Genomic DNA, 27,414 nt, shown 5'->3' with positions numbered 1-27,414 from the left:
TATTTTTCCATATTGCCTTTTTTTCTTCTTCTCTGTTTCTCTCTCTACAATACCCACATCTCTCTCTTTCTCTCTCTAAAAAAAAAAAAATTCATCAAACAAAAAAAAAAAAAAACCACACCGGTAAATCCTGATTCATCTTCATCATCCCGATTTTAATCAATTTTTAAATCCTTTAAATTACTCTCTAATTATCAATTAATCGCTTTTTTTTTAAATTTCATTAACAAAACATTAACTTATACGTTGTCGTATTTAACCTTCAAACTGTAGGTTAATCGGTAACCGATAAAGTAAGTTTCCGGTAAGTGTTTTCCGATTACTTCATAACGACGTCGTTTTATATAAATTGTGTTTTTTTTTTAATTGTTTTTATATTTTGAAATTAATTTGTGGTATTAGTATTTGTTTTTTTTTTTTTTTTTTTTTGTGTAGTGTTTATTTAATAGATTGTGTAATTAGGGTATATTGAGGTTTTAGATTTAGTTTTTAGGGTTAGGAAAATGAAATTAGTGATTTTTTTTGTATTGATTTTGTTTTGTATTAAGTGAGTAGTAACCGATCCATTGTTTTTAGTATAAGATACTGTGTTTTGTGTTTTTTATTGAGTTTTATGGTTTTTTGGATCATATTTCTCTCTTAAGCAATTAGGCTTCAAATATCTCTCTTTCTCTCTTATTGAAATGAAGTTTAGTTTGTTTTTAGTGTGTTTTGTTAGCTATTTTACTTAGTAGGCGTTTGGCCATAGAAACCAAAAAAAAAAAAAAAAAATTCACTTTTTTTTTGGTAATTTTGGATTGATTCATTGTTCATCATGGCCGATTTTAAAATTTTATTTTTTTTGTTGAAATCCTTTAAAAAAGTCAAGTTTTTTCTTGTTTTTCGAATTATCAATTAAGTTTTTTTGGAATTTTCAAATTTCATTAACAAAAAGTGAAAAAAATTTCCGGAAAAAGTTATAATTCTTATTTAACAAACGGCCCTTCAAAACTGTTGAGAAAGGTTGTGTTTATTGATTAGTTTTTGAATTTTTTGGAGGGAAGAAAAATGGTATTAATTACATTTAAAAGGAATTACCCTTTTTTGGGAAAATAAGAGCAATTGAAATTCTAATGTGAAGAAACATGTATGGCTTTTTATAGGAATTATTCGAATGTCGATTTATAAGCAATTGGGTGTTTGTTTGGTTCAATGGTAGTAATTGTTGCATCATATAGAGCAATTTCAAATATTATTGAAATAGTTTGTGTTGTTATTGAAATGAAGTTTAGTTTGTTTTTAGTGTGTTTTGTAAGCTATTTTACTTCATTTTTGTTGAGAAATGCTCTGTTTATTGATTAGTTTTTGAATTTTCCTTTTGCTTTGGAGGTTTTTGGAGGGAAATCCATTTCAAAGTAATTACCTTTTTGGGAAAATAAAGAGCAAATGAAATTAGCAATTTTTTCCGTATTGATTGTTTTGTATTATTAGTTTGTCCCAAAGATTGGCATATTTCTATATTTAGAAATAATTTAACTTTATGACATGATTTTTATCTGAGTTGTTTTGGTTTTTTCAAAAGTCTTCATATTTGTTTGAAACTTTTGTCAAGTCAAACTAAGACAATCTTTTTGGGACGGAGGAAGTACCTTTTGGGGAAAATAAAGAGCAAATGAAATTTTACTTCACCTTTTTCCGAACGACATCGTATGTATTGTGTTTTATTGGGTCACTTTATACTGAGTTTTATGTTCTTGAAATTAATTGGTGGTATGAGTATCTGTTTTTGTGGAGTATTGTTTTGTGTTGATGGATTGGTGTGAAATTAGGGCTTTGAGGTCATAGATTTAGTTTTTTTGGAGTTGTTTTAGGGTTAGGGGAAAGGAATTAGTGAAGTTTTTGTATTGATTTTGTTTGGTCTTCAGTGAGTAGTAACCGATCCATTGTTTACAGGTGGATACTGTGTTTTGTGTTTTTTATTGAGTTTTATGGTTTTTTGGATCATATTTTTGCTGATTCTAAGTTAATTGGGTATGTGAATTTGAAATTTCAGATACAAAGAGCAATTTTAAATGTTATTGAATTGTTTGTGCTGTTATTAAAATGAAGTTTAGTTTGTTTTTAGTGTGTTTTATTAGCTATTTTACTTCATTTTTGTTGAGAAATGCTCTGTTTATTGAGGTTTTTGAATTTTCCTTTTGCTTTAGAGGTTTTTTGGAGGAAATTACCTTTTTGGGAGGGAAAAAAAAAAAAAAAGAGCAACTGAAATTTTTCTGTTCGGTCACCGACAAAGTAAGTTTCCAGTGAGCTTTTCTGATTACTTCACAACGACGTCGTTTATAAATTGTGCTTTTATTATTGTTTTATTACTGAGTTTTGTGTGTTTTGTGAAAATAAATTGTGGTATGAGTGTTTTTTTTTTTTTTTTTATAGTATTTGTTTTTGTATTGATTTTGTTTGGTATTCAGTGAGTAGTAACTGATCCATTGTTTTTAGTGTGAGATACTGTGTGTTGTGTTTTTTATTGAGTTTTATTGTTTTTTGCATCATATTTTTGCTAATTATAAGCAATTGGGAGATGAATTTGAATTAATACAGAGCAATTTCAAATATTATTGAAATAGTTTGTGTTGTTATTGAAATGAAGTTTAGTTTGTTTTTAGTGTTTTTTTAGCTATTTTACTTAATTTTTGTTGAGAAATGCTTTGCTTATTGATTAGTTTTGAATTTTCCTTTTGCTTTAGAGGTTTTTGGAGGGAATACATTTCAAAGAATTTACCTTTTTGGGAAAAATTCAATTAACAAACCTTTCACTAGACGTATTACCTTCAACCTTTTTTACTGTCGCCGGCGAGTTAATTGTTCGCCGATAAATTAAGTGTCCGGTGAGCGTTTCCGATTACTTAACAATGTCGTTTTAATTGTGTTTTTTATTGCTTTAATACTGAGTGTTGTGTTTTGAAATTAATTTGCGGTATTTGTTTTTTGTGTAGTATTGTTTTTGGTTGATGGATTCGTGTGGAATTAGGGTTTCGAGGCTTTAGATTTAGTTTTTAGGGTTAGGAAAATGGAATTAGTGATGTTTTTGTATTGATTTTGTTTGGTATACCGATCCATTGTTATTAGTGTAAGACACTGTGTGGTGTGTGTTTATTGATTTTTATGATTTTTTAGATCATGTTAACCCATGTGGAGATAAATTTGAAATTTCAGAACGGAGAAATTTTAAATATTATTAACTTTAGTTTGGTTTAGTGCGTTTTGTTAGCAATTTTACTTCATTTTTGTCGAGAAATGCTCTGAGTATTGATCATTTTCTGAATATTCCTTCTGCTTCAGAGGTTTTTGGAGGGAAGAGAACTGGCATTAATACATTTCAAAGAAATTACCTTTTTGTGAAAATAAGAGCAACTGAAATTTTAATGTGAAGAGAAACGGTATGGCTTTTTATATGAATTATTCGAATGAAACAGTTACATTGGATATCTGATCATATGTTTGCTGATTTTAAGCAATTGGGTATCTGAATTTAAATTCACTGAACATGGTTCAATGGGTGTGATTGTTGCATTACACAGAGCAATTTCAGATATTATTAAAATTGTTTGTGCTATTATTGAAATGAACTTTAGTTTGTTTTAGTACATTCTGTTAGCGATTTTATTTCATTTGTTGAGAAATGCTCTGCTTATTGATTATTTCTTTTCCTTCTGCTTCAGAGTTTTTTTTGGAGGGAAGAGAACTGGCATTAATACATTTCAAAGCAATTACCTTTTTGGGAAAATAAAGAGCCACTGAAGTTTTAATGTGAAGAAACGGTATGGCTTTTTATAGGAACTATTCGAATGAAACGGTTACATTGGATGACAAAAGTCAGGGGGAACAGAGTATGCAGGGAATACATCAGGATGTAGGAAATGAGGAATTGGAAGGTAGTTTGAGTGATAATGATGATAATGGTCAGCTACAAGATGAAGTTGGTGTAGAAGTGGAAACAGCGGCGGAGGATCAGGTGCCGCCTGGAAGAAGAGTTAATTTGGCTGGGAAATGGGGTTCTGGGTTTTGGAAGGATTGTCAACCGATGGGCCCCTCGGGTAGGTCTGGTTCTGGAGAGGAGTCGAAGAGTGGATCTGAGTATAAGAATGAGGAAGAATTTGATGAGGTATCTGATGGTAGGGAAGATCAGTTAGAGTCGGAAGATGAAGGAAGGCGGAAGGAAATGGGGAAGAGTCGAAATGTCCCCGTGGATGAGATGTTATCTGATGAATATTATGAACAAGACGGTGATGATCAGAGTGACTCGTTACATTACAGAGCTGCTAACCCTTCAAGCGGGTATAGTTCAAAGCCGCAGTCAAGGCCTGTTGTTGCCAGCAAGTATGCAGGTAGGAAGTCAAAAGCTTCGAAAGGTCAGTATGATGACGAGTATGCTGATTATGAGGATGATGACAGCGAAGATGGTAAATTCTATTTTTATAGAACATTGAATTTTCTAGATATAATGTAATGGACATCGTGATTTTCAATTCTTTCCTCTTATGTGTTGGGACTCGCGAAGCACACATGCTTGTGGAAAATTGATATTTTGTTAGAAGTTACTGTAATGAATTGTTAATGTGTATGTGGAAAAAAGTGAAAAATTAGAGGACTGGGTGAATATAAAGTAGGGGAGTAGAATAAAACTAAATAACCACCCATTTAATAGATTACTCCATCAACCTCTTCTCTTTTCTTGCTAGTGGTCAAGAAGTTGTTGTTAGAATAAATGTGTGATAGGATTCATAGTTGTCTTTCACTGTAACCTTTTTATTAAGTCTTTTCTTACTTCTTGCAGAAGACGATCCCGATGATCCTGACTATGGTAGCACAGGTCGTGGAAAGGGCATTAAGGTGTGCTCTTATGCATAGTGTTGATCATATTCTATTCGGCTTGTTTGGCCTTGTTACTGGTACTTCACGCTATGTGATGAATGTTGTGCTTTTTCTATAGTATTTGCCCGCCTAGCATTTGACATACCTTTTAGCATGTCCACCTTTAGATTATTTGCAGTAGGAAGTTTTGGTCCTTATCATTCATGTCGCAACCTATTCCAAAATATAATACTTGAAAATCCCTGTAGATTGTCATAATAATGTATTTGATATACTGGGATGAAATTCAATGATAAATGACAATGAGTAATATGTGGTCTAAATATCGATTTTGTACTCTTTATGTTGCATGAAAATGGAGATTGAGGTACTGAAGATTCGAGATGGTTTTAGATGAAAATTAAGCTACTTGGTAGGCAGCAAAATTCGTACTAACAAGGTCCTTGTCAGTTGCCATGACAACTAGATTATTGCAGCGATAGTATTGCACATATACAAATATGTTAGGATTAAGTCGCATCATGCCGAATGATTAATTAAGAGAGTTAAAGAAAAGCATTTTAATTCAGCACACCTGACTCTGATAGTTGTTTTCCATGCTGTAATTCCCTAGGTTTTGTCTTTTCATACGAAAATTTGTGAAAGTTAAGGTTTATCCTTCAGTTTAATCCGATGTTTATAAACATTAGAGCCCTCTGTGAAGATGTTAACTTGAGATTTGGACTCAATAAAAAGAAAATACAACAATAGTAATTTATTAATGTCACCTAAAGGTGCTATGATAAGCTGGTTCTTATGACAGGGCGAGCTCGTATGTTATAGCAGGTCTTTTTGACTCAAAAAGAGCAGAAAATACTATCTCATGTTTTATCTTGTACTTTTTCCGATAATCATTTATGCTTGTATGACCTTAACTGTACTTGAGAAAAATAAGATCAGAATTGTTGGCTGCCTTAATGTTAAATTTAGTAAGTTATCAACTTTTTTAGGCCAAATACATATTTTAACCCCTTAGAGTTTGCATGAACTGTCAATTAAGTACCTTATCTAGCCTTGTGACCAGGTAGACCCCTCTATTCTGCTATAGTGTATTTTGTGAATACCTGTGACTGTCATGGCATGTGTGTGTTTTTACTTAATATAAGAGTGCGTGAGTCATTTGTTAAAGCCCAAAACACTTCTCTTTTCTCTCTCGCTTCCATGGCTGACAACTTACCTCCTTCATGATCTCTGCAGTATATGTATGCATTTTACATATACAACAACACTCAACAGACTCACAATTCACAAACACCATCAAACTCCACCCACTGCCACCTTGTTTGCTCTTTAGTTATGTACTAGAGCTGACATTCTTGTGCTCAATCTTTTGTAACTACTTTGCATCTTCTGATGCCTTGAATAAAATCAATTACTTCATCAAAAAAAAATGCTGGAAACAAGAAATATTCTGGCCTGCAATTTCTCACTGGAAAATATGGATATTCTGGCGAATCATTTCCGGTGATCGTTCATCAATGGAATCCACATGCCATCCTTTCTTCCAGACGTAATACATAATTCACATAAACATAGAAAAAAAGAAGCTCCATTACCTGACCCATCAATCACCATAGAAGAGACTACGGACCTAACAAATCATGAAGGAACACGTAAAAGGTCGTTGGGTTAAGAACTCTATGGTCAAAGAAGGAAGCTAGAAACAGTGATAGAACAGAGAAGCCACATGTAATGATATTCGCAATGGAAAAATGCTTGCAGAAAGCAGAAGTTCTAAAGATACAGGGAGGTTTTTTTTCCGATTGGGAAGAGAAGAAGAGGGGGGAGGGGAAAGTTTTTTTCCCGATTTAGAAGGAGAAGATGAGGGGAGAGGTTTTTTCTTTTTAAATTACAAACTAAGTTAAAATTATTCTTTAAAAAAGGAATATATGTGTCATTTGCTGATTTGTTTATTTGACACGTAATTTGTGACTGCATCTCATGCATAAGTCTGTTAATTATTCTTTAAAAAAGATTTGTCCCGTGAGGCATAAGTCATCCGATGTGTCACAGTGTCAGAAAGTGCCTGCTTGGTCATTGGCAAATTTAAGGTGTCGAACTGGCAATTCATGTCATCTGTAACGGGCTATTTATGTATTTGGCTTTTTGAATAACCAGTTGTGTCTGAGTCTATCTAGCACACCTCGACTACTCCACCGGGTACCTGCTGCCTCTCACCACCACTAGTACCGGTGACCTGCCCACCAAGGTTTTTAGGCAGATTGAAACAAAACCTAACATTCTTCCCATAGTTTCATCCACTTCATTGACTACTGGGCCACACCCTTGGGTGCTAAATTTTCTAGCTATTATTACTTTCATCCACTTGATCATTGAATCCTGCATATTTATATTTGGTGTAAGTTTGTTAGTATCATTTGAGAAGTCAAGATAGCGAGTTGATTGTGGTATTTTAGGTAAATTTGGATTGATAAAAAATCCTGGTATTTGGTTCTTGTTCTTGGAAAAGTTGCGGAAATGGTAAGCAGGACTTTCTTCCCATTCTTTGCAGAGTAGGAGTTATATGTACCAATATTGTCACTTATGTTGGCTGTATTAAAACCACCAATAATATTTTTGAAGAATCTTGATGTGGGTTCTTTTTACGGTCCTTTGTGGATCTTTTCTTGCTTATTTGATTTTAAATTTATGCATTCCATGCCTCGTTTGTGTTCCAAATCATTACCCCTAGCTTATTGGAGTGGGTTAGAGTCCCACATTGGTTGGGAAATGGACTGGTGGTGGTCTGTTTATATGGACTTGGAGAATTCTCCTCTCATGAGCTAGCTCTTGGGGTTGAGTTAGGCTGAACTGCCATATCTTTACATGTCATAAGAGCCAGGTCCATCCCTGTTTTGGCTTTCGGTCCACGTTCTAGTTGGGCCTGGGCGTGAAGCGAGGTGTTAGAGTAGGTCAGAGTCCCACATTGGTTGGGGAATGGACTGGTGGGCTGCTTATATGGGTTTGGGCAATCTTCTTCTCATGAGCTAGCTTTTGGGGTTGAGTTCGGTCCAATTGTCATATATTTACAAGCCCAACGGGTTCCTATATTTTGTTCTTAAAAGTACTATAAAGTCAACTCTAGAAAGAGCAATTGAAGAACATAACATTTGCATCAGGTTGGACTCCCATGCTCTTCTTACATCAGCTTGGGGTTAACTAGGTTCTTTGATTTCAGAAGCAACTAATTTAGGGAACCACTAGCAACTAATTAATCATGCTGTATCATGATCTATGAAGACCCTACCTGTGTTCAATTTGTAGGTAATAAGGTTCATGCGCTGATTAGACATATGCTACACGCTCAATTTTTCTTTTGAAGGGAGTGAAGTTGAACTATGAAGAAAAAATAAAACAGAAAGGAGAAAGTAGATATATGTTGTTCCGCCATGTAACTTAAATTGTCCCGTTCTTCAAATCTGAAGTTTGTTGAAACAATGGATGGCTGGACTAGCTCCTTTACGCCCTACAGAGTCTGTGATCAGTAAAAGACTAAATACTATTTTTTAAATTATATCTTGGATGATATTTTGAGGAAAGTCTTTAGCATTTGATCTCCGTAGGTTCTCAAGTTGGATAAATGTTTAATAATCCTTGGATTGTAATAATAGTTTTTTGGTTGGTAAAGCAAAAATAAAAATAAAAAATAGTATTTGAAAATCTTGCTAACCACTTCAATAAAATCCATACTTGTTAAAACAAATTACATCCCTTTCTTCAAATCTGAAGTTTGTTGAAACAATGGATGGCTGGACTAGCTCCTTTAGTCCTACAGAGTCTGTGATCAGTAAAAGACTAAATACCATTTTTTAAATTATATCTTGGATGATATTTTGAGGAAAGTCTTTAGCATTTGGTCTCCGTAGGTTCTCAAGTTGGATAAATGTTTAATAATCCTTGGATTGTAATAATAGTTTTTTCGTTGGTAAACCAAAAAAAAAAGTATTTGAAAATCTTGCTAACCACTTCAATAAAATCCATACTTGTTAAAACGAATTACCTAGTAACCACTTCCATTTAAGTAAACTCTTGACGAAGATATTTTTTTTTTTTTTTGACAATGGTAACATTTCTATATATTAACAGGTATATTATACCAAACTGTATAGTCCCCAAGTAGACAATTACAAAAGTCGGATCATTCTAGCTATGTTTCTTTTACAAATTGTCTAGAACATCAAAAATATCTTGTGTTTCCCCTAAACATTCCTGTTTAACTCTTGACCAAGATATTGAAAAGCTTTTAGTTCTTTAGTGTTTTTTTTTTTGGTTAGTGTTAATTATATCAAACAAAAGTACCTTAAGGATGTGCTAGAAATTGCAACAATCTCGGTTCTTTATATGCTGTGGAATGAACTGTATATTGGGATTGTTGTTCTCTAAGCAACTTATTAAATAATATTATATTGTTCTGTAAGCTTAGCTGGTAAATCGTTCTCCTTTTCATTTGTTCAGTTTCTTGTCATTGCAGTAAGTTGAGAGTCAAGTGCCATGGTGATTTTGTTCCCTTTTTCCTTTTTTTTTTTGGGGGTAATTTTTCTGTCAAACAATTCTAAATATAATTGTATTCCTCAAGTGACCTAGTCATTTGCTTTTACTGTCGCAGGACAAGGATGACGACTGGGAAGGTGGAGAGTCTGACGAGGTCAACAGTGATGATGATGAGATGGGCATCTCCGATGAAGATGAAGAATATTACAGAAAACCTCAAGGCAAGCAAAAGAATAGGGCCACGCATAGTGTAAAATCTACCAGAGAAGTTAGGTCTCTTGCTACATCTGCTCGACGGAAAAGGGGTAGAACATATGAAGAGGAAGAATCATCAGAACATGATTCTGAAAACGAAAGCGATGAGGATTTTGGAAATAAACCTAGGAGAGTTGCAAATCTCCGCCTGAAAAATGGTGGTAGATCTACTGCTGCTAGTGTATCTGGCAGGAATACTGAAGTCCGAACTTCGAGTCGTCGGTCTGCTCGGAAAGTTTCATACGCGGAGAGTGAAGAAAGTGAAGAAATTGATGAGAGCAAGCAAAAGAAGAGCCAAAAGGTGCTATCATGTGTTCCATGCATACTACGTTTTTCTGCAATATCTGTTGTTTGAACTTCTGGTGGATGTATTTTATAGCTTGAATCTTAATTTCTTTACCTTCTTACCGTTATTTCATGTGCCATCTATGTCGATGACCGTTTTCACTGGACAATGCATGTGCAGTTTGCCCTTCATACAAATTGCATGTGCCTGGTGAAATTGCTTCTTTACCTTTCATCAAAAACAAAAGTTTCTGGCGAAAGTGCTAGTGCTCTGTGAATCTGGCTTTAAATATGTTTGCTTATTATGTCACATCAGTGACTTTTTTCATGTCCTTGTTATCTTTTCTAGTCCTGATTGATAGTGTTTAATAATTATTTCTTGCAGCAGGAAGAAATTGAAGAGGAAGATGGTGACTCAATTGAGAAAGTTCTGTGGCATCAGCCAAAGGGCATGGCTGAAGAAGCTAGAATGAATAACAAATCAGCTGATCCAATGTTGTTGAGTCATTTGTATGACTCTGAACCAGATTGGAATGAGATGGAGTTCTTAATAAAATGGAAAGGCCAGTCTCATTTGCATTGTCAATGGAAGTCAATTGTTGAGCTACAAAATGTAAGCCTTTTCGGATCTGCATTGAAGTAACAAATTCATGTTGTTGCAAGTTCTTATGTTTGGCTACATATTCTGTTTTGATAGCATCATATTGAAGTGATGAAATTCAGTTTTATCTTGATTTTTTCCATGCTCGTGCAGCTTAGTGGGTTTAAGAAGGTCTTGAATTATACCAAAAGGGTCATGGAGGATGTGAAGTATCGGAAGACTGTATCCCGCGAGGAGGTGTGTGAGAATTTTATACACTATTTCTCAAGAATCTTTTAATATATATATACTTCATAGTTAGAAAGGACTTGATCTGCATGGGCTATTTTAGTTTCTCGCGTGTGCATAGTGTAAATATTTTTAAACCAAGTTTGATAGTTATAGAATGGAGTTACATTCAGATTTGATTTGTGAATGACTTTTTGCATGGGTTCTCGACCTTTTAGCTAATATGAAATGAGAAGCTGACTTTGTCAGAACATTTGAAATTTCTGATAAATGAGAAAGAGGAGTCACTGATTTATCTGATAGGTGTTTCTTCTAACCCCCCTCCAAAACCCAAACACACACACACACACAGAGGTTTGGCTTGCGTTAAAGAGATTTAAGTGGATATGAAAATATCTGATTCTCATGGAAATGATAAAATTCATACATGAACTTTGTGGGGTTTTTTTTGTGCGGGGGGGAGCTGCAGGATTTTTTTACAAATTATTTACAGCATCCTCTCTTATGGCCCCTTTTTCTGTTGTCCATTAGATCGAGGTAAATGATGTGAGCAAGGAAATGGACTTGGATATCATCAAACAGAACAGTCAGGTTTGTTGTTTTTAGACCTCTGTCACCTCAATGCACAGTTCACACAGCTCTTAATGCTCGTTTTTGGTTGATGCATCCTTAGGTTGAGAGAGTTATTGCAGACAGAATCAGCAAAGATGGTTGTGGTAACGTGGTTCCAGAGTATTTAGTTAAATGGAAAGGGCTATCTTATGCTGAAGCAACTTGGTATGCAGATTGTTGTCATTCTATTTGTTCTTTTTACCCTGCCTGTCGATTTGTTTAAAGGCAATGTTTTTTGTGGTCTGTTTTATCTGCAGAACAAATTTTGTTGTAGTTTAGCTGTATAAAGTATTATTAGACTTGAGTGCTTAGCGGTTCTCCTTCATGTTATCTCAGGGAGAAGGACGTTGATATTGCTTTTGGTCAAGATGCCATCGATGAGTACAAGGTAGCAATTTGGTAGCATACACATTATGGTTATGTCATATCACTCTTTGATCCACCTCCTATTCTGCAGCATTACCAATTAATTCCTTCATTTCCTTAAGTGATGGTGTATGTGTAGATGTTATTAGTATATATGATCATATATATTGAGTTTTTAGTGTGGAACTAATGAGTGAACATATTTGGATACCTATTGTTTCTGGAGAAGTGTTTGAGAAACTTGAGCACACAGTAATTGCTGCTTTATATTAACTGATGAATGAAATCAGCATGCCACCAACTTTATTGATAGAGAAGATCACATAGGAAAGTTGGGTGTTCTCCTGATAACATGTACAATACTTCTATATTCTGATAAGTGACCAGTAAGATTGTCTTTGTTAGACCATCCCATATTGGTTAAGTGAATGGGCCGTTGTCTCCTTATAAAGTCTTGGGAAATTCTTACTTCATGAGCTAACCTTTGAGTTGAGTTAGACCGTCCATTTCTTTTCATGGCATCAGAGACATTCCCATTCTTGTTTTTGTGTCTCCATGCTATGCTATCCATGCTCTAGATATCCAGTCTTGGGGGCTACAGAGGGGGTATGTGTGATAAAGCATTCCACATAAGTTGAAGTTGTAGTCTCTTTGGATTGGGCTGAGGCCCATTTTCTTATCACGGTATTTTAGTCAAACCCATGCCTATTTTTGGTTACCCAATGTTGGGTCCCATGTCATACTGTCCAACTGAGATGTCCAGCCATGAGCGTGCAAGGGGCAAGGGAAGTATTGACTGTGCCACATCGATTGAGGGAATGGACCATTGTCTCCTTATGGTTTTGGGCAATTCTCACCTGATGAGCTGAACTTTGTGGGTTGGGTTTGGAAAAAGGTCTATTTTCTTTATGTTTTAAGGTCAAGAAGGTTTGTTTACTAAACTACTTTTGAATCCGAATCTTTACCTCCTGAGAACTGATATCGGGATCTTGTTACCTTAACGTGATCAAGATTGTGGTATAGGAATAGAATTTCTTTTGCATCCTACCCTGATAGTAAGGTATTTGCAACACTATTGTTCTTCCGTCACATTTTCTTATTTACTAAAAGCTGCAGGTCATATTCATTTTCCTTTTCTAGACAAGTCAATTTAGCGGTTTCTTGTTATATTTGCCCTTTTTCATAGTCATTTATTTTCATAGTTCCTTTGCTATCTTTTTAAAAGTATTTGATCTAGTTCGTTTTTGGTCATGGTGAGATTATCTTCTTCTTCAATGTTTATAATGTTATGCAAATTGCAGGCTCGTGAGGCTGCCATTATGGTACAAGGGAAATCAGTGGATTTCCAGCGCAAAAAGAGCAGAGGTTTCAACTTTTTATCCTTTTCCATCTAACCTCGTCCTCTTATTCTGTGATTAACATTTGCCCTATCCAATCTCAACTTGTCATTCCATACTTCTATTTCTCTTTCTGTGTTACCTCATCTGTCTTTTCTATAGTATTGTTACTTCTGTTCCTTCTTACCTGTTGAATGTTCCTGTCATTGTCAATTTAAAACTGATACATTATTAGGAAGTTTGAGGAAGCTTGAAGAGCAGCCTGAATGGTTAAAGGGTGGAAAACTTCGAGATTATCAGCTAGAAGGGTTAAATTTTATGGTTAACAGGTAATGAAGTTGGCTCCGCATTGTGGTTAAATATGTAATTGCACAATGTTTCAGTTTCAAAAAAGTAATTGCACTGTGTTTTCTTCCCCAATAGTTTTGTCTTCTGATATGTCTTCTCACAGTACAGTTGGAGGAATGATACTAATGTTATATTAGCTGATGAAATGGGCCTCGGGAAAACTGTTCAGTCAGTTTCAATGCTCGGTTTTCTACAGGTGCTCGGTTCTCTTATGTTTTTTTTGCTTTGCAAAGTATTGTTATTACGTCGTTGGTAAACTGGATTGTTGTATTGTCCCTGCAGAACGCTCAGCAAATTCATGGACCATTTCTGGTTGTTGTCCCATTATCAACTCTCTCCAATTGGGCAAAAGAATTTAGGAAATGGCTGCCTGATATGAACGTTATTATCTATGTTGGAGCACGTGCTAGTCGTGAGGTAAGTCTGGATTATACAGTGATCACGCTGTCTTTTGTTTGATTAGGTAATTATCTAGCTATTCAGTTGTTAACTTAATGCTCTAGGGAAATGATATCTGTATTCTTTTTCCAGGAATGTGTGTGATTTTACTACTGGTGTCTGTTCATCCTTATTTTACTTGTCTGTACATTATTATTTTACTTAATATGCTGTCTGCGCATGGCAGCCCTTTTTTGTTGGGTTTGATGTTTATGCCTACTACAGAAGGATGTGTATTCTTTTTCGATGTAATTTACTTTTCATTCATTCTTTTTTTGAGCAAACACTGGCTTTGGCACTGGAGGAGCTTTAGGCACACAACCCCGCCCCCCCCCCCCCCCCCCCCCGCCCAAAAAAAAAAAAAAAACACACACACACACACAGAGAAATTACTGGTCCAAGCCGGACCAATTTGAGAACACTGTGCCCGTGAATATTGGTTGTTTTAGACCTGAATTAATTAAAAAATAGGTTTAGTTTTCATAGCTGCTCTTGTTAATAGTTATAGTGCAACTCCAGTAGTACCCGACCAATTTGATCATTATTGGTTTTGCTGCTATTAGCTAAGAATCTTAGTGGATACACATGGCTTAATGAATGTATTGTTTGGTCAGTTCTTCTCGTGTTTGCCTTGGATGTTGCTATGCTATAGTTCTGTTAAGTTTAGGCCGTAAAATTTCATTCTAATTTCTACATGAACTGAAGTGAGAATTGCTAGACCAGAATTCTTGCTATTATGCTCTGAAGCAAAATACCAAATTTAGTTCAAAAGGGGAAGCAAGCAGGCGAGCAAACTAAATGGCTTCAGATGTCACTTGAGGATTGCATTTCGAATAAAAGGTTTTTGAGGGAAGAGTTGGAACTACATGTAATATAGTCATTGAGTTGCTGTCCTTGAATTGTCATCTTAGGCTGGTGATTTAGTATATTTTGCATAACCTTTACTAGCTTTGAGATTGCTCCACGTCTCTCTCCAAAAGTTATTGTCAGATATCTTGACTTTACTCACTTGTAAATACTCTTGACTTATTTTATGAATGAAAATACGTTTACCTGATAAAGAAATGCTCTTGAATTTTTCTCATCTCTTTATAGGCTGCAATGTGGGGGAATTTTCGTTCTTATATGTTCTCCTGACCATGCTTGTTATACTCAATTACTTCTTAATTAGTTGAATAGATATGACTTTCTGTTGTTGCTCGTCCTGATCTTTTTTTGCTTGAATTTTATTTGCCTGTGATCTCGGCAGGTCTGTCAACAATACGAATTCTACAATGATAATAAAGTTGGCAGGACTATCAAATTTGATGCGCTGCTTACTACTTATGAGGTACTTTTGAAGGACAAGGCTGTGCTTTCAAAGATAAGGTGGAACTACCTTATGGTTGATGAAGCGCATAGGTTAAAGAACAGCGAGGCTTCTCTTTATACAACACTTTTGGTATGATCACTTCTCTTGCTGAATTTCTTTCATGCATGTATATGTCTCTGGCATTTCTGAGCACTCAGATATTTGCTCTCTTTTTCTTTTTTTGTTTTACTTTGTATCTTTTAGGAGTTTAGCACGAAAAACAAGTTGCTTATCACTGGTACTCCATTGCAGAACAGCGTTGAAGAACTATGGTAGGAGCTTTCTCTTCTTTTGTTGTATTTCTATATTTGATTTTATTTTGAGGTTCTAGGCTCCTATAAATTAAGACGCTCTTTATAAGCATATCTGCGGCAAAACCTTTTGTTTTTGACTTCTTTTTTTATATATATATATATATATTTTTTTTTTTTTTGATGATGAAGTGTCATTCTTCTCTATGTTGCTTGACGGAAGCCCAATAATGCATTTTCTTGAAAAAATCGGGGGAGGAAACTCTGGATAAGCATTTTGATGGTTTGCTTTAAAATTGAATATTAAATTGTATTCTCCTCCCTGTCAGGAGTAGCTAATCAATCTACATGGTTTTCGTTTATCGAGTAACCTCCACCAGTTTCTTTCTTTCTTTTTTTATTACCTTATCAAAAAAAAAAAAAAAAAGAACTGTGCTCTCCTTCTTTCAGGAGTAACTTCTAACTAGTCTCTTTCTGTTTATTTTGGTATAGAACTGCATTCATTCATTTCTTGTATAACTTTATCACCTGTAACATGGAGAGTGTCTTATTCCTAGCCTATTCGTTTTTGCCTCTGCATACTGGTTAAAATAGAATCGCCATTTTTTACCTCGAAAAGAAAGAAATGATCCGTCATTTTGTAAAAGCTTTTATATGCCTTCAGTAGGTTAATATGTCTATTTGTTCATGACCTTGGCAGGGCCTTACTCCACTTTCTTGATCCTGATAAGTTCAAGAGCAAGGATGAATTTGTTCAGAATTATAAGAATCTTAGTTCGTTTAATGAACTGGAGGTATCTTTAGAATTATTGTTATTATTATCCTGGTTGTCTTTTCTCTGTGGATGCAATTTTGTTATAGTCTTGCGGCCATTGCATGGGCATACAATTTTTAAGATAATATTATGTTGTGTTGTAGCTTGCAAATCTTCACAAGGAATTGAGGCCTCACATTCTCAGGAGAGTCATAAAAGATGTGGAGAAGTCACTTCCTCCAAAGATTGAACGAATTCTTAGGGTTGAGATGTCACCGCTTCAGAAACAGTATTGCCCATTGACATAATTTATACTTCCCTTTAAATTGTTAGCATCTTCTAGTTTTCTTAATTTGATCATTTTCCATGTTATATTTGGGCAGGTATTACAAATGGATCTTGGAAAGGAATTTTCAAGACTTGAATAAAGGTGTTCGTGGGAATCAGGTTGTCAAAGGACCCTTGTGAATCTTCAATTCCTTCATATGGATAGTCACTTACCTTGCTGTATTTTCTAAATATCTCTTATATTTCTTTAAAGATGTTTAACTGCTTACTTCGCCTGCCATTGTTTAAAATTGATCATCCTGGTTTTACTTGCACAATGTGTAGATAAATGGAAAGCTTTTATTTTCGGGCAGTGGTTGATGTCGTGTCCAAACACCAAATTTGTTTCTTTCCTTTAGTAAGGGAGAATAAATAATAGCATTACAATGTGTATCAAATTTAATCTTCCCAAACTAGAGATCGTGATTTTTTGATTTGAATGAGCGGCAGTGTGGGGTTTCTCCATAAACATGAATTTTCATGACCAAATACGTCAGAAATAGGAAGAGAAGTTGCATGATCTTCCAGTGAGTTCTACTTATATGTTCCGATAATATTTTTTTGGGACCTATATAACCGCATACTAAAATAATTGTCTACAGTACAGATTATTTTCTTGATATGCGACATAAAGAACTATTATTTTGCTAATGTTGGCCTTGTGAAATTTGTAGGTTTCACTTTTAAATATTGTGGTGGAGTTGAAAAAATGTTGCAATCATCCCTTTTTATTTGAAAGTGCCGACCATGGTTATGGTGGGGATGCAAATTATTTTGGCAGCACAAAATTGGAAAGAATTATACTTAGCAGTGGTAAGCTTGTTATACTTGACAAGCTGCTGGACAGATTGCATGAGACGAAGCACCGAGTATTGATATTTTCTCAGGTTGGTAACTCCTTTTCCCTATGAGCCGGTCTAAAATATATAGAGAGAACATTTATGTGATTACTCTTAGGCAGAAGCATAATTTAGCCGTAGGAACTGTTATAGAAGGCATGTTTTGAGGCTCACCCTGAGTCATGATGATGTTCACCTGTGCTTTCAACTAGTTGAGTAAGTTTTGTCAATCATCTTCTGATTGCAGATGGTTAGGATGCTGGATATACTGGCAGAATACTTGTCTATCAAAGGATTCCAATACCAGCGGCTTGATGGTAGTACTAAGTCTGAGTTACGCCAGCAGGCTATGGACCACTTTAATGCACCTGGTAGTGATGACTTCTGTTTTCTTCTCTCGACGCGAGCTGGTGGATTGGGTATAAATCTTGCAACGGCAGACACAGTTATCATATTTGATTCTGATTGGAATCCCCAAAATGACTTGCAGGTTAGGACGAACTTGTTATCTAGTGTGTTGCATAAAGGCTTACTATGAGCAAATCAAAAGATGGAAATATTTTTGTGAAAAAATTGCCTTGTCTAACATGCTTTTTTATGCTATATCATCTTTGTTTGTCCTAAACAGGCAATGAGTAGAGCTCATAGGATAGGGCAACAAGATGTTGTCAACATCTACAGATTTGTTACAAGTAAAAGTGTGGAGGAAGATATCTTGGAACGTGCTAAAAAGAAGATGGTAAGACAAGATATGGATGCTTTTGAATGTTTGAATGCCATTATTTTTTGGTGCGACATAATATGTTGTTGAGGAATCAGGCGTGACTCGTCAAGTATCTAAACTTTTCCATTTTGTATATTGGTCGCATGAAGGTTTTATGGGTCGGGTTTTCCTTGCAGGTTCTTGACCATCTGGTGATTCAGAAACTGAATGCAGAGGGTAAATTAGAGAAGAAAGAAACCAAGAAAGGAAGTCTCTTTGATAAGGTAAGGATATTAATGGTATAGTCACAAATATCTGATAGACTTGTTGTTAAGTTTTGTTTGTTCTGATATAGATGGAACTCAAATGATACGATGAAGATAAAATTTTATACTGTTAGAACATACTTGCTCTTTTAGATAGTTTTTATATTACTGTTTGCCTGCTGTGATTGCAGAATGAGCTCTCTGCAATTTTGAGGTTTGGGGCTGAGGAACTATTTAAGGAAGACAAAAATGATGAAGAGAGCAAGAAGAGGCTTCTTAGTATGGATATTGATGAAATTCTTGAACGGGCTGAAAAGGTTGAAGAGAGAGGAGCTGAGGCAGAGGAAGGAAATGAGTTGCTGAGTGCTTTTAAGGCAAGTCGCAATTTTCCTTCTGTCAGATATTTTTGCTGTTCCCATGATTATCCTCTTTTGGTTTCTCCGACTTATGCAGCACATCTTTTTCTTTTGATTTTCCTTTTTCTACTTTTCTTACCTTTTCTTCCCGCTAAGTTTTATTTCTCTCAGATTGGAGGTCAGGCATGCTTGAGAGTTCAATTTTTTCCCCCCTTTTTTCCCTCTTTGTTCCCTGTATAACCCGTGTTTTCCAATTTCTCTATGCAGGTTGCCAATTTCTGTGGTGCTGAAGATGATGCAACTTTTTGGAGTCGGTGGATAAAGCCAGAAGCTGTTTCTCACGCTGAAGTATATATCCTTACTTTAGTAGGGTTGTATGCATTTCTCTAATGGTTCCTACACTGATGAATATTTATTTTATTGTATTTGCTTTGATAGGACGCTTTGGCTCCTCGAGCTGCTCGAAATAAAAAGAGTTATGCAGAAGCTAGCCCTCTGGTGGAAACTAATAAAAGAAAGAAGGGTGTTGATGCTCAGGAGAGGTTCCCAAAGCGTCGTAAGGGAGATTTTAGCTGCACACTTCCGGCAATTGATGGTGCATCCGCTCAAGTGAGAGGATGGTCTTATGGGAACTTGTCAAAGAGAGATGCCACACGTTTTTCCCGTGAGGTAGGGTTAATTAATTATGTACTTTTAAGTTTATTTTGGCTCTGTTGTTAAACTTGTAAAATGTATTTGTTGGAGTGAACAGTTCCTCTGTTTCTTCAGTTGCGTGATTTTCTTTTCTTTCTGTCCGTATGCGTTTTCTTCGTGGTAACACATAGTCTTTGATCAAATTATTTGGTTGTGTAGATATCAAAATCATTAATCTGTTATTTCCCACTAATTTTAGGTCAAGAAGTTTGGGAATGATAGCCAAATTGACAAAATTTCATTAGAGGTTGGTGGGGCAGTTCAAGCGGCGCCAACTGAGGCTCAAGTTGAGCTTTTTGACTCATTAATTGATGGCTGTAGAGAAGCAGTTAAAGGTGAAGTTGCTGACCCAAAGGTCTGTATATTGGTTCATAATGTACTTTTGAAGATTGGGCGACGACGCAGTTGAGCTGACATTTTGTGTTTTCACCTTCAGGGGCCACTCTTAGATTTTTTTGGTGTTCCTGTGAAGGCTGATGAACTACTGGGCCGTGTTGAGGAACTTCAACTCCTAGCAAAGCGTATTTATCGGTATGAGGACCCCGTCTCACAGTTCCGTGCTTTGGCTAATCTAAAACCTGCAACTTGGTCTAAAGGTTGTGGCTGGAACCAGAGTAAGTTGAAGCCCTTTTTATTGTTCAACTCTTGTTCTTTCTGTTTGCGTTCCCCTTTCTATCTTGGAAAATTATCTGTGGTTGCTGTAACTCCTTTATTTGGTAGAGGATGACGCCAGGCTGCTTCTCGGAATTCATTATCACGGATTTGGCAATTGGGAAAATATACGGTTAGATGAAAAACTTGGCCTCATGAAGAAGATTGCTCCTGTGGAACTACAGCATCATGAGACTTTCTTGCCACGGGCTCCGCAGTTGAAGGAGAGAGCTTCTCAACTTCTGCAAATGGTATAGAAAACTCACTCTCATGTCTATATTCAAGAAAATTGCTTGTTAGTTCCATCTCTTCATTATTATGTCATGATTCTCCTTTCTCCTTTTTGGTATACATGCACTGATCTGCGTTCAATCGCTGTCGAGAGCATTGTATACTTCGCTACTGAGACAAATAAATACCAAGCTGTTGTTTGCGCCAGAGTTTAAACCCATGACCGCTCACCTAATCCACACGACACTTTTCGCTCTTACCACTTAGACCAAGGCCCTAGATTCACCTCCTCTAGTTGTACTAAACAGCACAAAGGCGAAGGATGAATTCTTCCCGTGGGCACAAAAAGATTGACCTGCCCCCTTTGCGCTTCCCTTTCTCTTGCCTCAAGAAGGAAAACAGTGATGTCGTATCAGTATGTTCTGGTCTCATTGTGTGGGAGTGATTGACATAAATAGTGAACTCCTCCATCTGTGGTTCTCATGCTGCTGCTTTATATCAGTCATGACACAATCTCTATCTTTACAATGGTGAACTGTACCAATATCTTGGACTTGTTCAACCATAAGGTCTTTAGTTGCTTCTTTGATACCTGCTTCCCAGCAAGTGCAATGAATTCATACAGTTGCCTCTTCTTGAAATTCCTTTGTGTTTGTGGTTGTATTTTTCTTCCAGCTGTAGGATGTGGAAGTTCACTGATCTTTTTTTGTTGTCTGTTGATTCTAAGAACTTTAGCTTTTCAGTTACTTGTATAACTTACCCACGTTAGTCTTGCCACCAGGAAGTTGCAGCTGTTGGTGGGAAGAACGCTAATTTAAAAGTGGGCCGTAAGGCTTCCAACAAGCAAAAAGAAAGCCTTCCCAGCTCCACAGCACCTCTCGGAAAGGGTAAGCAAAGTAAATTAAGCTCATCCGGATTAAATGTTAAAATGGGTAGAGGCAGAGCTGCAAAAGGTCAGAAGGTTGAACCATTGGTTAAAGAGGAAGGTGAAATGTCAGACAATGATGAAGTTTATGAGCAGTTTAAAGAGGTGAAATGGATGGAATGGTGCGAAGATGTGATGGCGGAGGAGGAAAAGACGCTTAAGCGTCTCCACAGATTGCAGACTACTAGTGATGATCTCCCAAAGGACAAGGTTAATTTACTACCTTCAGCCCTCCCTCTCTCTCTCTCTCTCTCTCTCTCTCTCTCTCTCTCTCTTCAATGGGTCTGATTTTTTTATCACACTAGGTGGTAGTCAAAGTACGGAACTATTTGCAGCTTCTTGGTCGCAGGATTGATCAAATAGTTCTCGAATACGAGAAGGAACCGCATAAGCAAGAAAGTAAGCCTCTTATGTTATCATTATTTGGCTGAAGCTAATAGTTTATAAATTACTGCCACTACTTGAGCCCCTCTCTACCTGACATGGAGCGTGTGGGTGCGTCAGTGTTCCTTTTCTCTTAGTTATGAAACAGTAGATGAGTGTGGAAATGGTGCTATGCTTGCTCTCTTAATTTCTCTCCTACTAAACGCGTTCAGTTAACAGGCTCGTTTAAAATCTTGCTACAGGGATGACAGTCCGTTTATGGAATTATGTATCAACATTTTCAAATTTGTCTGGCGAGAAGCTTCGTCAGATTTATTCTAAACTTAAACCGGACCAACCTGTAGAAGGTAGGGTAGGACCGTCACAATTTAATGGTTCTGCACCCGGGCATCCAACAACAGGGTTTGAACCCCGAGGTTTTGATGCAGCCAAATTTGAAGCATGGAAACGAAGGAAAAGAGCTGATGCTGATGTTCATTCCCAAGTTCAGCCCCAATATCAAAGAACTTTGACTAATGGTACACGCCTTCCTGAACCGAACTTATCGTCTGGGATTCTTGGCGCAGCTCCTTTAGATGGCAAACAGTCGGGTAATAGTAGGCCTTACAGAACACATCAGTCTGGCCTGCCTCAAAGACCAGGTTTCTCGTCCAGACCCAGATAGTTCTTCTACTGGACATAAACTGCCATGGTACCCCTACAGTGAAGCCATTCAATTTTGCCTCAGTGGCTTGAGCTGCTTCGGTCTATATTCTTTACCTGGAATTGTGTTGGCCCGTCGGGATACAAATTTTTGCCTATTCCTTGGCCGCCCATCTGCTATTCTGAAGCAACTGTGAACCAGAGGACTGCATCATTTACAAGCCAGAAGCAGTGAACTCGAAGGCCCTTTTGTAGATCCAGGAGATTAAGATTTGGATATATTGAAATTTCTAGGGCACAAATCTCTCCCCGTTATAGATATAAGTCCCAGTCTTTTTTAATTTTGACGTATATAGTGGATAGTGAAAGAGCATTTCCCTAGGTCATGTGACAGTATGTCACAGTCTGTATGTATTATGCTCTTCGCGAAGTGTACATTATCAAATTTTGCTTATTCAATAACTCAACATTATTCTTTACACCGGTGACTCCACTTGACTAGTTCTCTTTTATCCGTCAACTAATTGTCTGCATTTACTGGTTTCTGCTGGCACTATGCCAATGTGTTTTTACTAGGTTTAGAGTCTTTTTTATCTTATACTCCCTCCGGATCAAAAAGAGTGTCCACTTAGACTTATTTTCTTGAGTAAAAAAGAGTGTCCACTTATCAAATCAAGAAAGAATGACCTTATTTTTTCAGATTTGCTCCTATTAAGTGTTATGTGATCAAATCCCAAAACCTATTTAATTAGGGGCAGTTTAGTCAAATTATCTATTTTTGTCTAGAAGTTAGTATTTTCTTAAGAGGTGTGCAAATAGCTAAGTGGACAGCCTTTTTGATCCGGAGGGAGTATTACTATAAGGTACAGCTCACAAATATATACTTGTCAGCCCAGCTCACATTCAAATTCTTTACTCTGTTGAGGGTCTTTGTTTAACTCCTGATCTTGTTTCTGATTCTGGTAATATTAACTTTGCTGTACTTCCCATTACTTTGCTATTGATTCTTTTTTTAGTTTGAACTCAGCAGGATTGGTTTTCTGTAGTTGTAATGCTGATGAAGTCACGAACAACTATCATCAATGGTAATTCAGTACCAGTTTCTCAAAAAAAACTATCATCAATGGTAATCAGGTAATTAGATGCCATCTTTGTTATCTCATAATGTTCGAATTTCGATCGATGTATTTACATCTTGCAGCTTTATGAAAAAGTAACTTTCAGTTTGTATCTAATTCTCGACAGTTGTGGCAAATGTGCTTCTTGCGCTAGTTCTCATGGTAGTAATGAGTTTCTACATTCCATGAAAGAACCAATTGTGATAAAATGTTAGTCAATTGTTGGAAATACAGTATTGGGGTTGCATTTTGGTAGAATGCCAGTAGTACTGGGTATCTTTTCTTTTGTGCACATGTTTTGAATTTACGCGATGTTAAGATGGACGTGTTACGTGATGTAGGATTAGAAATGATCACATTTAACAGATGGTGCAAGTAGCAAGCATGGATGATGATGTGCGATTGCGTTGCTTGAGATGGTTTGGTTTTGTTCTACGTAGACCTCCGGATATGATGTGACGCATACTGATGTTATGATGAGTGAATGTTCTAAAACGAGATGTGCTAAAATAAAGAGGAAGCAAACCTAAAATTGCATGAGAAGTTGGAGCAATACTAACTTTCAAAAGCAATACAAAATTACAAACTTGGCTAACAACGGAATATGGTAAGATTGAAAGATCCATATTGGCCATGCTAACTTGTTGAGGTTAGGATTTCGGCCCTATTTGTTTGCTCTTTAATGGAAGTTTGGATCTAAATGATTTATATGTTAGCCCTAGGAAGGGTTTTCTTTTTTCTTTCACAAGCATTTATTAGCTCTTACTAGATTATATCGTGTAGATCTTGTACGATGTCTTAAAATCTTTAAGATGATCTCTCTTACTAGAATTATATCGTGTAGATCTTGTACGATGTCTTAAAATCATTTAGACGATCATTTAAAGGTTTTTGTAAATGTAACATTTATCGCTATTCTATATATTATCACCATTGCCACAACCCCCACCGGTCACCTCCACCAACTTGCCACTACTACAAAGTACCTTTACCACCGGCCTTTACTGCGCAATCACAATCTTCAACTACCATCATCATATTTTGCAAAAGACATTTCATGTTTTCCCTCTCATCCATTGGTACCTAAATGATCTTCCAAAACTATTTCAATTACTCCCTCCGTCCCAATTTATGTGGCACCTTTCGGATTTTGAGATTTAAACAAGTTATTCTGTGACCTTAATATTTTCATAAATCTTTTAAATATTTTAAATTGTTAATTATTGTGGCTTATAATAATTTTTACGTAATTTTTAAATATGTAAATTTTATTCAAAATACTTGAAGATTCCAGGCCCAAATTGGGATAAGGGGAGTAGATAATAGGAAAATTTACTTGTCATAGCTACCTCTAAGACTTATTTATGAAGAATAACTACTTTATTCTTTATTAATTCTCATAGCTTTAAATTACATTCCAGAATTGGTCCAAAGAACTTTCAAAATACCCTCACTACACATTTAAGATTTTTATCTTCTCCAAACCCTAAAAAAAACTCCTCTCCCCTCTCTCTCCTCTCCTTCCCCCTCCCCTCGCCGCTTCTCACCCCTTTCTCTCTCTCTCTCTCCTTCCCACTAACTCACTCACCCTAACAATATCCTCTCTCTTTCGCTTTCTCTATTCTACTTTTACAAATTTTCGTTTCAATATAGTTTCTAGGGTTTTATTTTTATTTTTTTGTATCTCATAATACTATTTTTTAATTAGATTGAATCGAATGCGGCTTAAGGATCCGAGGTACTTGCCGCGGTGGATTCCAATGAAATGGAGGTCCTTTTGGTTATTGAGTTCCATTGCGGGAACTTGCTCACGCCGCCCAAATTTTCGTTAAAAAAAGACTTCTTCTCCACGGCGGCGGCGGTTCACCGAGTAAACAACATGGGATTTCTCGTAAGGATAGTAGTGAAGGCGAAGAAAGTGCAGTGTATCAACACGCCCTCAAATTCCAACGCCCGTCCACCATTAAACAACACTAGTTTCACAAGTGTTCCTTAGTCTTTACTTAGAGTGTATTTTTTGTATTATCTTGTATTTTCGTATTTCGAAGTAGAAATTGTGTATTTGAATAATCAAATATAGTGAATATTCCAAATATAGAGCCTATTTTTACTGCACTATGTTTTCACGATTTATTTATTTCGCTGTATTTCAATCTATTCATCTTTTTTTTTTTTTTTTTTGATATAAATATAATGAATGTTCCAAATATCAAGCTTGTTTTTACTCCACTTTATTTTCACGATTTTTATATTTCGCTATATTTCATTGTATTCATCTTTTTTGGTGTAAATATAGTGAATGTTCCGAATTTTGGACATTTGTAAATAATGATATACATGATTAATGTTGGGACATTTGTGTTTATATTGTATTTCAAAATGATGAAATACATTCCATTTGTATTTATGTGTATTTAAAAAAAAAAATTGAAATACATACGAATCCAACAAAACAATGTATTCGGATACTTTCGTATTTTTGAAAAATTATCGTTACAAAAGTTTTTTTGAATTCAAAAATTTGGAATAGATAATTTGGAGTGAGAGACGTGAATTGTTATGGAACTTAAAATATAGTATATACGAAAAACAAATATTAAAAAAATTCACAAGGCGTAGTTGATTTAATTTGACTTACCATTTAAAATGAAAAGTGAATACTTATTTATGGGCGGATCATATAAATATAGCCTATTTTTACTCTGTCGGATTTTGTATTTCCGTGTATTTCAAAAACGCGAACTCTGCCCGATTTATATTTCCGTGTATTTCAAAAACACGAAATACAACAGAATTCAACAAAAACTAGCTACGATTTGTAAATATAGAAAAAATAGTTATAAATTGTTAAAAGTTAGTAAAAAGTAGCTGTTTATGTAAGTTTCACATAATAATAGTCTAAATACTAGAAACATGTAAACTGGGCTAGCAGTCAGGCCCAATACAGTAAAGGGGCTTGATGCCTAGGCCAATCCAGTAACGAAACCGGACCAGGACAGCCCAATTTCATGCAGGCCCAAATTTAGTTTGGAGAAATCTCATATTGGGATGGCTCATTAGACATTCTATCATTTATGTGGAAAAGGACAACAAGATCCAATTTTTAAAAGATCCAATTTTTTTTTGTATACAACAAGATCCAATTTTTTTTTCTTTAGTAAAAGCCACAACTATGTATAGAAAATGTATCATACGTATAAAAAATATATCATTATTGTATAGAATATGTATCCCTACCGTATATGTATAGAAAATGTATCATAGGTTTTTATAATTGTTGTGTAATTTGTGTCTAATAAATGTATCATCAACGTATACTCACTAATCATACATATTCTATGCATTAGTATGTACATTATACATTGATTATACGCTAATGATTCACATATTATATATATTTCATACATAATATTTATCATCAACGTATACTCACTAATCATACATATATTATACATTAGTATGTACATTATACATTGATTATACACTAATGATTCACATATGTATCGAAAATGTATATCAATAGAAAATGTATCATAGGTTTGTATCATTGTTGTGTAATTTGTGTATAATAAATGTATCATCAACGTATACTCACTAATCATACATATATTATACATTAGTTATACATTGATTATACACTAATAATTCACATATTATACATATTCTATACATAGGTATAGAAAATGTATCATTGTTGTATAATTTATGTATAAACTGTATCATTCTTGTATAGAAAGTGTATCATATGTCTAGACAATATATCATACATATACAATATATAAACTGTATCATTATTGTATAGAAAGTGTATATATAATTCCAACATATGTATATAACTTGTATCATTCTTGTATAGAAAGTGTATATAAACTGTATCATTCTTATATAGAAAGTGTATAGATGATTCTAGCATATGTATATAAACTGTATCATTCTTGTATAGAAAGTGAATCATATGTATAAAAAATATATCATACATATACGTATAGAAACTGTATCATTGTTGTATAGAATATGTATCACTACTGTATATGTATAGAAAATGTATCATACGTATAGAAACTGTATCATT

General features: G+C 35.4%; 1 protein-coding gene across 3 annotated transcripts; it reads left to right on the top strand.

Annotated features, from left to right (window-relative positions):
- LOC132041200 (protein CHROMATIN REMODELING 5) lies at positions 1-22,703 on the top strand. Of its 3 annotated transcripts, none has more exons than XM_059432032.1 (31): positions 14-304; positions 3,699-4,439; positions 4,814-4,869; positions 9,497-9,937; positions 10,310-10,534; positions 10,676-10,759; positions 11,282-11,341; positions 11,424-11,527; positions 11,699-11,750; positions 13,030-13,093; positions 13,301-13,394; positions 13,522-13,609; positions 13,696-13,830; positions 15,101-15,292; positions 15,407-15,474; positions 16,154-16,247; positions 16,372-16,496; positions 16,591-16,654; positions 17,209-17,421; positions 17,621-17,863; positions 18,002-18,112; positions 18,274-18,360; positions 18,534-18,716; positions 18,966-19,046; positions 19,137-19,367; positions 19,591-19,746; positions 19,828-20,005; positions 20,112-20,293; positions 21,055-21,408; positions 21,504-21,597; positions 21,825-22,703. In XM_059432032.1, exons 2-31 carry the CDS (start codon positions 3,800-3,802, stop codon positions 22,244-22,246), a joined length of 5,121 nt encoding a protein of 1,706 aa, XP_059288015.1. In that variant the 5' UTR covers positions 14-304; positions 3,699-3,799; the 3' UTR covers positions 22,247-22,703. The 3 variants fall into 3 exon arrangements, with proteins under 3 accessions (XP_059288016.1, XP_059288015.1, XP_059288014.1); XM_059432031.1 differs by having other exon boundaries at positions 14-308; positions 3,701-4,439; XM_059432033.1 differs by lacking the exons at positions 20,112-20,293; positions 21,055-21,408; positions 21,504-21,597; positions 21,825-22,703 and having other exon boundaries at positions 1-308; positions 3,701-4,439; positions 19,591-19,726; positions 19,828-19,968.
- Positions 22,704-27,414: the final 4,711 nt, after the last annotated feature.

The sequence above is a fragment of the Lycium ferocissimum genome, chromosome 12 (assembly GCF_029784015.1).
Source record: "Lycium ferocissimum isolate CSIRO_LF1 chromosome 12, AGI_CSIRO_Lferr_CH_V1, whole genome shotgun sequence".
NCBI classification, from domain to species: domain Eukaryota; kingdom Viridiplantae; phylum Streptophyta; class Magnoliopsida; order Solanales; family Solanaceae; genus Lycium; species Lycium ferocissimum.
This window is presented reverse-complemented; position numbering and strand designations above follow the sequence as displayed.

Bases quoted from the DNA above. Each gene is read 5' to 3' on its own strand.
- LOC132041200 (XM_059432032.1), top strand. From the start codon at position 3,800: ATGGCTTTTTATAGGAACTATTCGAATGAAACGGTTACATTGGATGAC. The intron at 4,870-9,496 runs GTGTGCTCTTAT...TTACTGTCGCAG, and splicing joins GTCGTGGAAAGGGCATTAAG to GACAAGGATGACGACTGGGA. The intron at 19,747-19,827 runs GTCTGTATATTG...TTTCACCTTCAG, and splicing joins GTGAAGTTGCTGACCCAAAG to GGGCCACTCTTAGATTTTTT.